Source organism: Bidens hawaiensis, unplaced genomic scaffold (genome assembly GCF_021521415.1).
Source record: "Bidens hawaiensis isolate Kalapana, Puna unplaced genomic scaffold, B.hawaiensis_p1.1 tig00003307_1, whole genome shotgun sequence".
Taxonomy (NCBI): domain Eukaryota; kingdom Viridiplantae; phylum Streptophyta; class Magnoliopsida; order Asterales; family Asteraceae; genus Bidens; species Bidens hawaiensis.
The window spans coordinates 1,884,743-1,899,911 of NW_027491184.1; the positions used below are offsets into that span (position 1 = coordinate 1,884,743).

Consider the following 15,169-nt stretch of genomic DNA (forward strand, 5'->3'; position numbering starts at 1 on the left):
GTTGAATAGAATATTGTAGAGAGTGTTTGACTTAAGTGTGTGTTTTTTATGGTGTAGGCTATGGTGTAGAATGATGAAGATTGAAAGGATTTAGGGTTTATTGGGGTATTTATACTCCCTACGTTCATAGACCTTAGACCCATTTTAATTTTTAAGTCCATGATCTAATTTCATCTATTTTTGCCTACCATCATTTTATCTTTATTATTATTATTCTACTAACTCAATTTAATTTTTGCAACGTAATTAATATTTAAATATTATTCATGAAAAATTCGACGTGAATTAAGTCGGTTTTTTACGATACCAGAACTAAAACAAAAAAGATAGTTGGTCAGTTCCCGTTACGGTGGTACTGTAACTAAATACTTTACGCGAATTAGACCAACGTTAGATTTTGACATAATCAAGCAAACCAACGGCCATGTGGATGTTCATACGCCAATTCATTTTCATATATGTTATTACTATCACTTATATGTATTTTTTTCATGGAATTGTCATGTAGCTTAACGCCTAGAATCATGTGTTGATGTTGTCCTCAACCATCCTAGAATCCACATCGTCTTGGCTTTTACTCAAAAGATGACCCCTTATAGTAACATCATCCTAATAAGTATTTTGCGGTTAATGGGCACAATTGTGTAGGGTTGAATGAAATCTGCCACGTGTTCCAAATTCGTTGACTCAAACGACTTTTGAATGAAACCATCGGCTTAGACGACTTTTAAGAAACCCGTCATGTTTTAAATTTGATTTTTTGAAACCCATCGTTTATAAACAAGTTTTGAAATTGAGTTTATTTTTTAATATTTAATTATTATAGTTAATTTCATTTGTATTTTGTTTTTATTTTATAACTTTTGAAATATAAAGTTTTAGATCTAACTTTTGAAATATAAAGTTTTCGAGAATTTTGAATATACTATAGAGGGATGAGGCAAATTTATTTTTATCTACGCGCATAAATATAAATTTTATTCAAAACGAGCCAGGTTAAATTTATTTTAAACGTTGCGACATAAGGTTGACGTAACTCGTTTTAAGTCGGCTCGTAGATAAAAATAAGTTTATCTCAACGGTATATTCGAAATTTTATAAAACTTTATATTTCAAATGTTATAAATTAAAAAAGAATGCAAATGAAACTAATTATAGTAATTAAATATAAAAAGAAAAAATTTTCTAAAACGACGGGTTTTGTAAAATCCGTCATAGCCGAGGGTTTCTATTCAAAAGTGGTATGAGTCGATGAATCTGAGACGTTCTTAAGAGAAGGATGGAATTTTGTGTTAAAAATACAATACAAGGACTAAAACGAAAGTTGTGGTATGATGACATGTGCCTCCATTACTCCTCCCTAAATAATTCCTCGAAGATTCTTTCTTTCTCCGCTCTTGTCTTGTAATTATTATTATTATTATTATTATTATTATTATTATTATCAATCAAAAGTTCAAAACCCCCAATTCCTCTCTCTTTCTTTGAGGATCAATTGAATTCCATGAGCATGCGAGTCGAATTCAGCTCCTAATTCCATTGATGGATTCGTACCCGCCGATGAGAGGAACCGGGTCAAGCTTACAGTTCCTGAACAACCCGTTTGGGGACACGACGTACACCAAAGTCTTCGTTGGAGGACTTGCGTGGGAGACTCACAGCGAGACGCTGCACCGCTACTTTCAACAGTTTGGGGAGATTTTGGAGGCTGTCGTTATCACTGATAAACAAACCGGCAGATCCAAAGGATATGGATTTGTAAGTATTATTTATTTCTCAGATCAGACCATTGTCATGTTTTTGTGCAATTGTTTGATCGCCTCTGTTCACAAATTAGAAGCTTTATGATCCAGAGATGATAATAATATATGTGTAGTGGAGGGGCTACAAATTGGGCGAATTGCGACACGTGGCGCCCAGTCAGCAAAGGGTATGAATTATATGTTGTAGCCGTTCTAGTGCCACGCCACCATTTTTTATTATTTTATTTTTGTAATTAAACTAAACAAACAAAAACCATTTAAGTTATTAAAATTTATTAAATTAACTAAATCAATCAATCAATAAAGCCCTGTATATACCACCGTATAGCACGCTATCGGTAGGGTCAGGGGAGGGTGAGAGGCAGGCAAGTCTTTCCTCTATCCGTGTGAATAGAGATGCTGCTTCCAGAGAGACCCCCGACTCATAAAGCTACATACAGGTAAACAGAGTAAACATACATCCTACAAGCAAAGACACTTAGCAATATATAGATAGCAAACTACCAAATAGCAAGGCATCTGTAACCTACTAAAAATAGGGCATAAGAAGCTAAAAGCAGCATCAAACAAAATATATACATAAACAACAAGGATCCAGGCTAGCCAACTAGATCCTAAATACAAAGCTAAGCTAACTAGGTATCTTTCTCTAAAAGTCGCTAACCTTAATCCTACATCTCCACGAATCTCTATCATGGACCATGTCCTCAGAGAGGTGCAACTCTGTCAAGTCATGTCTAATTCTCTCATCCCAAGTCAATTTAGGCTTGCCTCTACTCCTCTTTCCTTCCACAATGAAGGTTTCCACTACTTTAACTGGCGATGTTGTCGGTCCCCTCTTCACATGCCCAAACCATGTCAATCTCCCTTCCTTTATTTTCTCTGATATGCTAACCATTCATAACCTTTCCCTAAAGACCTTATTTCTAATCCTATCTAATCTAGTGTGTTCACACATCCATCTCAGCATCCTCATCTCTACTACCTCCATCTTGCGCGCCTGTGCCTTCTTGATGGCCCAACAATCTGTTCCATACAACATTGCAGGTCTAATTGCGACTCTATAAAATTTCGGCCTTTAATTTAGATAGGAACCGCTTGTCACACAAAACCCCAGTAGCTGCTTTCCATCTACACCAGCCAACTTGTATGCGGTGGGTTATGTCACTGTCTATCTCTCCATTGCTTTGGACAAACGATCCTAGAATAAAATAAATTATAATCAAAATAAAAAAACACACTAAAACATAAAATAAAAACTCCATATAAAAATACTAATCTATTCGTTATCTTTGTCTTCGTCCTCGTCTTCGGCTTCAACGAGATGATTATCCCGCACGTGTTGAACCAAATCCGCCTTAAGTTGGTTATGTATTTCACTTGATGTGAGCTCGTGAATGTTTTGCCATCGACCATACACGACATGGGGTTTTCACATAATGCCAACGTTTTTTTAGAACCCCGAAACACCTTTCAATATCCTTTCGCGCGGACTCTTGCTTCTTCTTAAAAGTATTCTCTTTTTTCTTCGATCGGGTCTTGAAACGTTTTGACGATGATCGAGTACTCTGGATATATCTCATATCTCAAATAGTATCCGTGACGATAGAAGGTATCGTTGGCCTAAAACGGTAAGACCGGCGTGCTACGGCTGATGTAATACTCTAGCACGGGCGCCGCGTTGAGAACGTTTATGTCGTTGTTGGACCCAACGAAGCCGAAGTAGGCCGACCAAATCCAAAGGTTGTGTGAACAAATGGCTTGAAGACTAACCGTTGGTACTCCATGGTCACCACGAGTGTGTTGACTTCACCATGCGGTTAGACAGTTGGCCCACTCCCAATGCATGCAATCTATACTCCCGATCATGCCGGGAAAATAATGTTTGCTTCGGTGTACATCGTGTATGCGAGTCAGGTCGTTTGAAGTTGGAATCCTCAGATAACGACCAACGTATAATTGTATTATTCCTATACAAATAAATTATTAAAAGATATTTATATTAAAAACAATAATTAATATAAACAATTTAAATTTTAGCGGATGCAAAAATTCTTCAACGAGTCGCGTCGTTTTCTCAGCCATCTTTAAATACTCGTCGTTGATGTCGGTCGTGGTGAAGGCCCACATTGCGCTCATGACCTCTTCACTCTCCTCCAATGCTCGTTGTTGCATCTGGCAAATTCTAGACTCTCCTTAATTACTTGATCCCAAATGTCGGAAGAGTTCGGGGAATCTGTTTTGAGATAGTATGAAATGATAAGGTGAAGAAGTATGAAATGGCGAAAATGGTTGAATTAGTTTTGTATTTATATTTGAGTTCGTGTATGATATGGTGAAAATGGTTTGGTATTTATATTAAGTTTTCTAATTAATTTTTTTTAAATATATGAACGTTGTAAACGGTCCCTTTGATTATTAGATCATTATTTTTTAAACATAGCCCCGCGACAAATACCCCGCGCCCCCCTCTTATTGCCCCACATTTCGCCGGGAGGCGGTGTTGACGCCCATGTTCGCCGAAAATCGCCCAACAATGCCGCCCACTACATACTGCCTTAGGGAGTGACACAAAAATAAGCTGATAGTTGGGAGTGGTGGATAGCATTTCTTTAGTTGGGAGTGTTCCAGGCCAAAGGGTGAAAGTTGGGAGTATTTAAATCTAACAACCCTATATTAATCTTACTTTATTAAAGTATGATTGCTTATGTGGTTTACGTCTCTGTTAACAGTGGTGGGATGAAATACAAACATCTCGTGAGAAGCGTAATAATAAGTAGAGTAGTTATTATCATGCTGTAGTTTTGAATTAGGGTAACATTTATCATGCTACTCAATTATAACTCTAGCTGATAAACTATAGTCGTAATAAAAATTACTCTAGTAGTAGCGTAATACTCTGGTCATTTTTATGCTTCTTTCGTTAACCGATGTTTGTATTCTATTTATATGCATCCTCTAATTATGTCTCGTTGAGTCCTTAGTCATTAATAATTCTCATTCTCAGGTTACATTTCGTGATCCAGAAGCTGCAAAGCGAGCTTGTGCTGATCCTAATCCAGTTATTGATGGTAGAAGGGCAAATTGTAATTTAGCATCACTAGGTCGACCCCAACCGCCTTTGACTTTTGGTATATTTTCAAAATTTAAACTTTTGATTCAGTTAAATTTATCTTTAATTCATCTCAATATTTGAATTTAGCAGTTCAATTTTCAAGTTTAAATTATTTAATAATTGTTTTTTTACTTGTAGGACGCCTGAGATCGGCGGCACCCTACTTTGCTGGTCCCCATACAGGACCGCCATTGGTTGGAAGCTCAAGTTACCGCCCACCGGTTCCATACAATTATCAGCAATTCCCATATTCCTTATACGGGTTACATATTATTGTTATTATTCTAATTGCACAATAACTTATGTCTTCTATAATAACAAAAGTTTGGGGTTTTGTTAGGTACCCACCTTACGGGCCCGAATATGTCTTTCATCAGGTTCCATATAATCCTTACATGGGTCAGCTACAACATAACCCTCAGATGTTTGGCATACAGGGCCCAAATGTTTTTCCGTTTGGTCAAGTAGGCCCACCGCCCCTTGCAAGCCCAGGACATAGAGCGGTTCAGGGGATTGTAGCACCTGGTCCTCATGTTTATACTAGACCAATTGTCAGCGGTGCAGCAGCTGAAATTGTTCCAATGTCCCCTGCACCATATCTTACAGGCATGTCTTTTTTCTTTATTTTAGCTTGTAACATGTTTTCTTATAGTTGACTTATCAGTTGACTACTATCGAAGCACGTATCCAGAGACCCCCTAAATGGATGTGATGAATGAATAAGAATGGTAAAGGGATATGTTGGATTCTTTATCTTGCATATGAATATCAAATCTCAACAGTTCGGGTGACTTTTATGTTACAAATGTTCTCTACATATTTTTATCTTTTGAAAAAACGCTCAAATATATAATAATTAGCATGGTAGAAAAGTCTTTCAATTAGAAACAAGTTACGCAAACGACAAATACGATTGCGTAAACAAATAAATAACTTCGGCGTTCAAAAGAAAAATAAATAAATGACTTTTAACATAAACAATGCTGCATAAACCAAAGTGACTTCGTTTCAGAAATTTTGTCTGCCGGGTCCCTATCTGTAAAATTTGTGTCTCTCTTCAAAGTTGGGCTAAATTACATACTCTTAACCAGGCCATACTGGAGAAGGGGGGGGGGGGGAACTGAAACCGAACCAAACTCAAAACAGAAATTGAAAATCGAATAACCGAAACCTAACAGTTTTTAAAAAACTCGAAAACCAAAATTTGCTTTGTTGTTTCGTTTGAGTTTAAAACCCGACCTATGCGCACCCCTACAGTAAAAGGTTATGTTACTTTCTTAGTACCACTATTAAAATTTGTTATATTATTAATTTTCAGTATTGTGAATTTTATTTTGTTGCTTTTAGGTGTCGCGCCACCATTTCTGAGACAGATGAGGGGCACCCATCCTTCTGAGTAAAGATGGTTCAACTGGAATATACCCGAATCGCTTTCCGTGGGACCCACTAACTGCACGATAAGCTCACTTGGTACTCGAGTGACATTTGTCACTTCTTACCTTGGATGCCACATCGTATTTGTCAAAGAGGTAATGTTAAAACATTGAATCAGTTACTGATTATGTATGTAGTTTTGAAAACTTTTGTAAATTTTTGTTTGACGGTTTTCAGGTCCTCTGAAGTCGGGTGAAATGGAGTCAAAGTTGAAAACAAATGTTTGAATCCCGAACAACAAATGTGAAAATTGCAAATACGCGCTTTAACTAGTCTGTATAAGAGGTGTCACACTCGTGGAGTGTTAACAATGAAGATTGATTGGTGGGATATGGGTTGCCACCAATTGTGTGTGAGGGAATCATCATATGATACCCTGATGGTTGACTAGAGTCAGACCCGGTGCATGGGCACCGTGGTCAATCGTTGACCGTGTCTTTGGACGGATCTAACATCCCATAATTAACCAATGGGGAACCTATGAATATTCTTATGTTTGATGAATTCTGGGAATCATGGTACATAAGGCGCACCAAATTGAAGCATCAATAAGGGCTTTCTGGTCATTTGACTTGACTGGTTGGCAAAACATGCTCTTGTTTTATAGACCGTTTCATGGAATTGACTTATGGATTTGTTTTAGTCGGTTCGTCTGTATGTAAGATTAGCCTATTTGTGTGAGACACCATTGGAACACCGCCCCCCTCCTTGGTCCGTAATGACGGGTTCCAAATGATATGTGGGTTCACTAACGCATCTTCCCAGTAAGATTTTTTTTTTTTTATTTCTTTTTCATTTGTTTTTTTGTCAAAAGAAAAAAAAAGGAATGGTGAAGAATGATGGAGGTATAAAACGAGTTGAGCGGTTGGGTTGCATAATGAAAGGAAAAGCTGAGGTGATGATGATGTGAGGAACGAGGGAGAGTGTCCCGTAAAGTATAGTCTGACAATTCGATCTTTAAGATAAGGACCGTATAATATAAGGATGTTCAATGTTCAAGTTAAAGCCAATTTGGGCTTGTATCTGAAAGATATTTCAACTAAGCCAATTAAGCTTGTTTTTCGCCGCCTCTTGCTTGTGCCAACTTTTATTTCATGTTACAGTTTTTTTTAAATGGCAAAAGATATTTCACGTGTAAACCTATTCTTTTGGGGCTATATCCGAGGTTGTGAGATCATACCTCTTGATGCGCGAGAACCGGATGGAACTTGTAAACCCCGCCTTCTGTCGAGTTCAAACCCGGGTTTAAAGCCATGATTCGTTTCTTCATCTCGATATCTTTCTTACTGGCCTAAATGAGAATCAAACATGTGTCCTTATTGAGCGTGGACATACCTCTTATCACTAGACTAACTTCTCAAGGATTTCATGTTTCAAATAACTAGGTGAGGGCATGATATAAATTTTAGAGTATTTATTATTTGTCTATAGTTATCGTTGTGATTAAACTAGAGATGATCAAAAAAACCGGTTCCGGAACCGGAACCGGTGGAACCGAACCGGACCCGAACCGGTTCCTACCCGATTTTTGTAGGAACCGGACCCTATCTGATTCAACCCGATGATCCGTGACCGGTTCTTGCATTTCTGAGTGGGGGCGGGTAGGAACCGGAACCGAACCGGAACCGGTTAGGAACCGGTTCTAGCCGTTGGATCGATATAGCCGTTTTTTGGCCGTTTTTTGGCCGTTTTTTGACCGTTGGGGTCAAAAATAGCCGTTTTTTGGCTCCCCCAAGCACCCCACTACTAGTATAAATAGGTATTTGGTGTCATGGGTTCATCACAACACTCAAAACGCAAACCCGAACGCAAAAAATACAAAAAAACGCTATTACAACGTTTTGAGTTCTCTAATCTCTTGTTTTCTCTTCTTCTATATTCATATTTGTTGTTATGGCTGCCTCACAATCATCGGTTGGTCAAGGTTCCAACGCCGAACCAAGTTTCGTTCGTATTGTACCTCATAATCGTAATCAAGAGATTTGGTGCAATTGGGATTTGGTTGAATTGAGTGACCATTCATTGAAGGCTCGGTGCAAGTTTTGTGGGGTTTGTTTAAACCCACTTTCGAATTCAAATTTGAAGAAACACATCGAAAAACCGTATTGCAAGGCGTTGAAAAAGAACGTCGATTCGCAACAAACGCAAATGGATAGTGAAGGCGAAATATTTACATACCAAATTAATCAAGTTCAAGATCGTGTGGCGAAGTTTGTGATTCAAGAAGCTTTGTCGTTTAGCCACTTCGACAACCCTCGCTTAACCGCCATGATTCGAGATACGCTTCAACCACAATACACTCACGTAAGTCGTCATACTCTTAAACGTTATTGTTTAAAATTGTGGAAGAAGGCCAAAGAGGTACTAATTGCATATTTTGAAAATATAAATACGGGAATAAACTTAACTAGTGATGTTTGGTCGGCTCCACATGGTCTACCCGAATCTTATCTTTGTGTCACCGCTCATTGGGTAGACCCGTCATCGTGGGAAATGATGAAACGCACCATTGCTTTCGAACTCTTTGAGTATCCATATACGGGAGATAATTTGTTTGAAATTTTAGATTATGTTATAAAAACTTATAAACTAGAAAATAAAATATTTTCAATGACATTTGATAACGCGTCGAATAATACATCGGCGGTTGATAAATTAAAATTAAAATATACGCCGATTTGCAATGGTGTATTTTTTCACTCAAGGTGTGTTGCACATATCATTAATTTAATCGTGCAAGACGGACTTGCTTCGGATGAGGTTACATCGGTTATAAACGATTTTAGACTAATGATACATGAAGTTTTTAAGAAAAGTAAAAAAAGACAAATGGATTATAGAAAATTTTGTAAAGATACGGGAAGAAAAGCTTTGGGAGCTAATTGGGATGTACCTCATCGATGGAATTCCACTTGCATAATGTTTCAAAGTGCTTTGGAACAAAGAGAAACTTTACAAATGTTTCATTCTAGTCTTGTCGAGAATGATTTGGCAATCCCCTTTTCAAATGAGAAATGGGAAATTATCAATGACTTATCGACTTTTCTTGAAGTTTTTAAAACATCAACTACGAAACTTTCGGGAACGTATTATCCGACAAGTCCCTTGGTTCTTTCGGAGTTATTTTTAATGGTTAACAATCTTAAAGAATTTGAAAATAAAAGTCCAATGTTTTCAAACATCATATTACCAATGAAGTTTAAATTAAAAAAATACTTTCTTGAATTGCCACCGGTTTTTACTTGCGCCGCCGCTTTAAACCTAATGTTAAATGTTACGGGGGTTGAATGTGTGATAGACGAAATTTTTTCAGCCTTAGATATGCATGAAATTGACCCAAACTTTTCAACAGAGGCAAAATTTTTTTTTAATTTGAATTTTAAATTTATGTATGACTTTTATTTAAATAAATATGGGTCAAACATACACATGCCTATGCCGGGGGGGGGGGGGTCTTCATCAAGTTCAAGTGCTACTAGAGTACGAGATCCCATGATTAGCCTTATGAACACCGTTCGCAACGTAACAGCTAAAAAACAAAGGGGTAACACCCCTTCAAGCGAACTAGGAAGGTATAGTGCAAATGATTACTCTACCGGTTTATCCGAAGAGGAATATGGCACTTTTGATGTTTTGGCTTGGTGGAAGGTAAAGGAAACCGAGTTTCCGATTCTTGCCACCATGGCCCGTGATTTACTAACCGTCCAAGCTTCTACGGTAGCTTCGGAATCCGCTTTTTCTCTTAGTGGCAGGGTAATATCGGTGAGAAGAACAAGACTAAATTCGGAGTCGGTGGAGATGTGCATTTGCTTAAAGGATCACTTGGACTCAATCGATCGTATTCAACACTTAACCACTCTCGAAGATGAAACACCACTTGATGTTCGAGTGCATGACGAACAAGAAGGCATTTCTACAAGTAATTCCGAGGAAGAAGTCGCCGCTCAATAATTACGACGAACAAGAAGGCTTTTCTAGAAACAATATGTCACAACTTTATATTTATAAGTTTAATGTTTTGTTAGTTTGTTTTTAAAGATTTTAAAACATGTAACCTTTTTTTTTGAACTTCTTAAAGTAAATAAAATGAATTTTATGTTAATTGTATTTTTCATGCAATACAAATACGAATCGTAGTTTAGAATCCAAATCGCAAACGAAAAACGAAAAAAAAAATTTTTTTACACTGTAACCGGTTGGAGTGCAGGAACCGGTTTAGGAACCGGTAAGAACCGGTTCCATAGGTTAGGGGTCCGAGGGTGGGAGAACCGGTTCGGTTCCCTAACCGGTTCGAGCCTAGAACCGGTTTCAAAGGGGGTTTTGAATATAGGAACTGGTTAGGAACCGGTTCCGGTTCCTAGTCCCAAACCATTTTGAATATCTCTAGATTAAACTATAAAAAAAAAAAATAGAAGTAAAGTAATAATGACTATTGTAGTTTAAAACTTTGTGTAAATAATAATGGGAAAATATCTTAGAAAAGCAACATTCTTTTCGTTTTAGTTTACAAAGTCTCTTCACTTTTTTTAACATGTAAAAGTACCTATAATTAACATTTTTAAACAAAATTAGTAAATGACCTACAATAGCCAATCTCACTTATTTCTCCGTCTCTTATCCAATCTCTCAACCTCCCTGCCTTAAAGATATTTAATTTATATTATCCAACGTTCTTCACTTGGAACTCTACTAATCGATTCGAATGGATCCATCTCGATCAAAAATCTATCAGGCAATTACAAACCATAAATTTCAAATCTAAACTCCAAATCATCACATCCATCCCCACCCATCACCAACTCCTTTGCACCACCGGTATTCAGTGCACCTGTTACTCCGTCTCCGGGGAGATAAGGGTGGATTCGAATCGTTACTTGGTGGAGAGAAGACAAATAATTTTGACAGAGTAGTCCGGTGGTTGGCTCGTGAACGCGAAGAAGAAGATGGAGCAGTGATTGACTATAATTTCTTGAGAGAGAGAGAGAGAAGTGAGGCTGGTACTACGGTGGTAATGGACGATGGTGGGGTTGACGATGGTGGAGTTGACGATGGTGGAGTTGGGAACAGGATGACAGATGAATAAATTGTTATCATAAATGTTTTTTGGCATTAAAATTCAATAAATAAGTTGTGGTGGGTCTTACACCGGCTATTGTAGGTCATTTCCTATTTTTGTTTAAAAATGTTAAGTATATAGGCCTTTACATGCAAAAAGAAGTTAAGGAACTTTCATAAACTAAAACAAAAAGTATGTTGATTTTTTATAATATTTTCCTAATAATAATTGATCCAGTGTTGATGAAATTACTTTAATTAATTGTATGATTAGCATGTTAATTTTTTTGTCTTAAAACTAACTATAGTTAATAACAATTTTAAGTTACATAATATTATATATATATACTAATTTGCAAAGTCCTTCAAACTTACAGAATGCAACTATTCATGACATGTACAATTTTTCTAGCTTGGTATACAAGCTATTAATGCTTCCGATATGCTACTCACGTGTTTGTATACGTGGATCTTCTTCGGTTGTTCCACCTGCCATCGCCTCCATTCACCCTTCTGCTAATTAATTGTAAGTGACAAGATTGTTTGGCAATACACGTGTCTTAATACTTGTCTTCTCCCACAAGACTTTATCGCTCTTCTCTGAATCTGATGACGAAGATTAAAAAGGCTTTTAAACAAAATATGATTATCATCATATGGCTGCTTCTTCGTCGAATTGGGTTAAGAATTCCGCAGGTTGTTTTTTCTTTTCTTTCGGAGAATTCTTTCTAATTTGTCCTCTTTTTTTGTTAATTAGGTTTATAGATTTTATCTGGCAAATATTTTGGCCTTTAGTGTTGATTAGGCTACGGATCGATTTCATCGTAAAATCAAAACCCCTTTGAGATGGTGGATGAAACACTCCGCAGTTCTGGTATTACTTAATCGCCAGTAAATTTTACCGGAAAAACTTGCTCGATGTCTCATTTTTTCTGTCAACAATAGGTTTAGTCGAGTTTAATTTGTTGTTTTTGTAACTCTAGATTTGGAGCGATGTTGTTAGCATTCTTCTTTACCTTCTTAAGGGAGAGTAGAAAACAGAGTTTTGATGCTGAATTCAAAGCAGGAGGTTAATGTGACATGTGAGTATTGTTTTTCAAGCTTCACCCTAATAAATGATTTTTTTTTAGTTATCTGTAACTGTGATATGACCAGTACCAAATTTGTTCATTGTTAGGTTGGATTATAAACAATGATAAGAGTTTAGTTTGTTAAGTATGTTGTTGGTTGAGGGATACCATCATATTCCACATGTTGATCATTGTTTATTTTGATTTGTAGCAATTATGAAAGTAGATAAGCATTACAAGAAAATTGTGTATGTCCATGTGCACAGGCAAGGCAGTTTGAATTACCAATCCCAAACGCCCATTTAGAAGTAAAAGTGTTTCATTATCATCATTTATAATGTCTGTAACTTTATTAAATGACTAAATTGGACATGATCAAAGTTTAATGTCTAATGTGGAACAATGGCATAGGTAAGTTTCTATATTATGATATTAGCCCTTGCAATGAATGGTTTGATAATATTAGTGACATTCTACTATGATCTGTTGAGTCAAGAATTGACCTAGGGAAGATATTTGGAAGATTGGAATATTCTCAACCTCCTTAGAATTCGCTAAGTATGGAATCGGGCACATCTTAGACATCCGAGCAAGCTTTTACTTAGCCGGGCACTATATTTTGCCTATCGGGCAATGTTATCTTTTAGAATTCTTCTTAAGTGATTATCCGAGCAGGGTTCACTAATTAGTGTATTACCGAGTAAGGTCTGCTAGTTAGTATATTCCCGGGCAAGGATCACTTTGTCTAGAAAGTTAGTTCTTCATAGCCGAGTAAGGTTTATCTCCGAGTAACCTTTTGGCTAACCAACCTTAAGAAACCAAGTGATTGGAAGACCGGGAAAGATATTGATAATAATGATTGGTCCAGGCAAGCTTGATGAATATTGATATATCTTAAGTATCATCGGGCACAGTTCAACTCAAGCAAGGAACAGTGCTACCGAGCACACTTTGCCAATAAGTTATTTTGTAGCAAAGGAGTTGAAGGGACCATTGAAGAACAAGGTTACTCGTAAGAGTTTGTCGGGCAAAGTCTGGCAAAGTCTAGAAGATTGAAGTCTACCCGGTGAGTATTTTACTTGGTAAAATACTCTTCTAGTAAGGTCTACCCGGAAACTGATCCAAGCACACTTCTATGTTACCAAGTCTTGAAGGATGACAGAGTACACAGCGTACTCAGGAAATGAATATCGCTAACAAAGCATACCCGGAAGACTTGTTTTACACTTAGAATATTTTGTGATTATGTAATTTGAATATGTATTAATGTTTGAGGTTTCTAGAAGGAATGACAGCTGTCCTAGGGTGGCAGGCCTATAAATAGAATGTTTTAGGACACGCCGCCTAAGGCAGATAGACACATTAATTGAAAAAGAATATTTTTTGTGTGTGACGGCTTTCATAAAATTCGTACGGATAAACCTTCCTTCAAGAAACCCTAAATAGATTATCGTTTTATGAGTAATATTATATAAATGGAAATATTTTGAGTGAATCTTGTTCGTGTTGGTTACCTTTGAATATTGATTAAGCAACCGTATGTTTGTTATTGATTCCGCATTTAACAAACGGTGATCTTTCTAAATATAGCAACCCGTCATTAACTCTCTTGTCGGCACATTAATTTGTGTTAGTTATGACATGATTTGAGTAAGATCCAGCTGAAATCGGGGACCTGACAAGTGGTATCAGAGCCTTATAACAAGACACCTTATGAAATATTTCACAACAGAAAGCCTTATATCAAGTTTTTCAAGCCCTTTGGATGCAAATGTTTCTTCTGAACACGAGGGACTATTTGAACAAGTTTCAAACAAAATCCCTAGATTGTTTCTTTGTTTGATATTCTACATACTCAAAAGCATACAAAGTATATGTAAAAGACCATTTGAGTGTTATAGAATCATCTGATATTATCTTTAATGAGAATCAATTCAATAAAGTTGATGGTGCAGCATGGCTGTTTGATCATGAAAAGTTGATAAGGTCTTTCAAGATTTATCCTGAAGACTTTGATGAATCTTTCTACAAGACCAGTGTAATTGAAGAGAAAAAGAAGAAAACATTGGACTTAGAAGAATTGTGGAAAAACGTTGCTAGAAAAGAAAAGGAATATACTTTTGTGAAGAATTCCTCAAGTGATAATGTTGATCAAAATCAAGAAAACAGTCACAATCCTGAACGTGATCATACTGAGAACAATCAAGACAATCAAGAAGTACAGAATGATTCAGTTCAGAGTGAGGGAAACACAAGTAACCTATTGAATGAAGTAGAACCTGCATCTACTGCAAGATTTCATGATCTGTTTCAAATATTGAATTTAGAAAACAATGGTGCATCTACTTCAGGACAAAATAATGATGAAGCACCAGAATTTCATGGCGCAGAAACTGATTTGATCATTGAAGATCCAGATCTCAATGAAACAAATCTTGACAAAAATTTGTCTATAGATATGATTGTACAAACTCCTCATGTGGAAAAGAATCATCCTTTTGAAAACATCATTGGAGACTTGCATGAAAGAGTTACAAGAAGTCATTCTGAGATTGCAAACATCTGTCTTTACTCCTGTTTTCTATCCCAAATAGAGCCAAAGAACATTGCTCAATCACTAAAAGACAATAGTTGGGTGGAAGCAATGCAGGAGGAACTGGCACAGTTCAGAGACCTACATGTGTGGGATCTTGTTGATAGGCCAATAGACAGATATGCAATAGGAACCAAAT

The 15,169-nt window shown here is 36.8% G+C and overlaps 1 protein-coding gene across 1 annotated transcript; it reads left to right on the top strand.

The window, feature by feature from the left end:
* The first annotated feature begins 1,467 nt into the window (after nucleotides 1–1,467).
* LOC143623132 (UBP1-associated proteins 1B-like) lies at nucleotides 1,468–6,997 on the top strand. The gene is made up of 6 exons (XM_077094108.1): nucleotides 1,468–1,758; nucleotides 4,771–4,894; nucleotides 5,017–5,140; nucleotides 5,219–5,484; nucleotides 6,226–6,407; nucleotides 6,490–6,997. Exons 1-5 carry the CDS (start codon nucleotides 1,543–1,545, stop codon nucleotides 6,276–6,278), a joined length of 783 nt encoding a protein of 260 aa, XP_076950223.1. The 5' UTR covers nucleotides 1,468–1,542; the 3' UTR covers nucleotides 6,279–6,407; nucleotides 6,490–6,997.
* Nucleotides 6,998–15,169: the final 8,172 nt, after the last annotated feature.

What these genes read in the sequence shown, in the direction of transcription:
- LOC143623132 (XM_077094108.1), top strand. Translation starts at nt 1,543, where the DNA reads ATGGATTCGTACCCGCCGATGAGAGGAACCGGGTCAAGCTTACAGTTC. An exon ending in GATCCAAAGGATATGGATTT is followed by an intron (nt 1,759 to 4,770) that starts GTAAGTATTATT and finishes TCTCATTCTCAG; the next exon opens with GTTACATTTCGTGATCCAGA. An exon ending in CCAACCGCCTTTGACTTTTG is followed by an intron (nt 4,895 to 5,016) that starts GTATATTTTCAA and finishes TTTTACTTGTAG; the next exon opens with GACGCCTGAGATCGGCGGCA.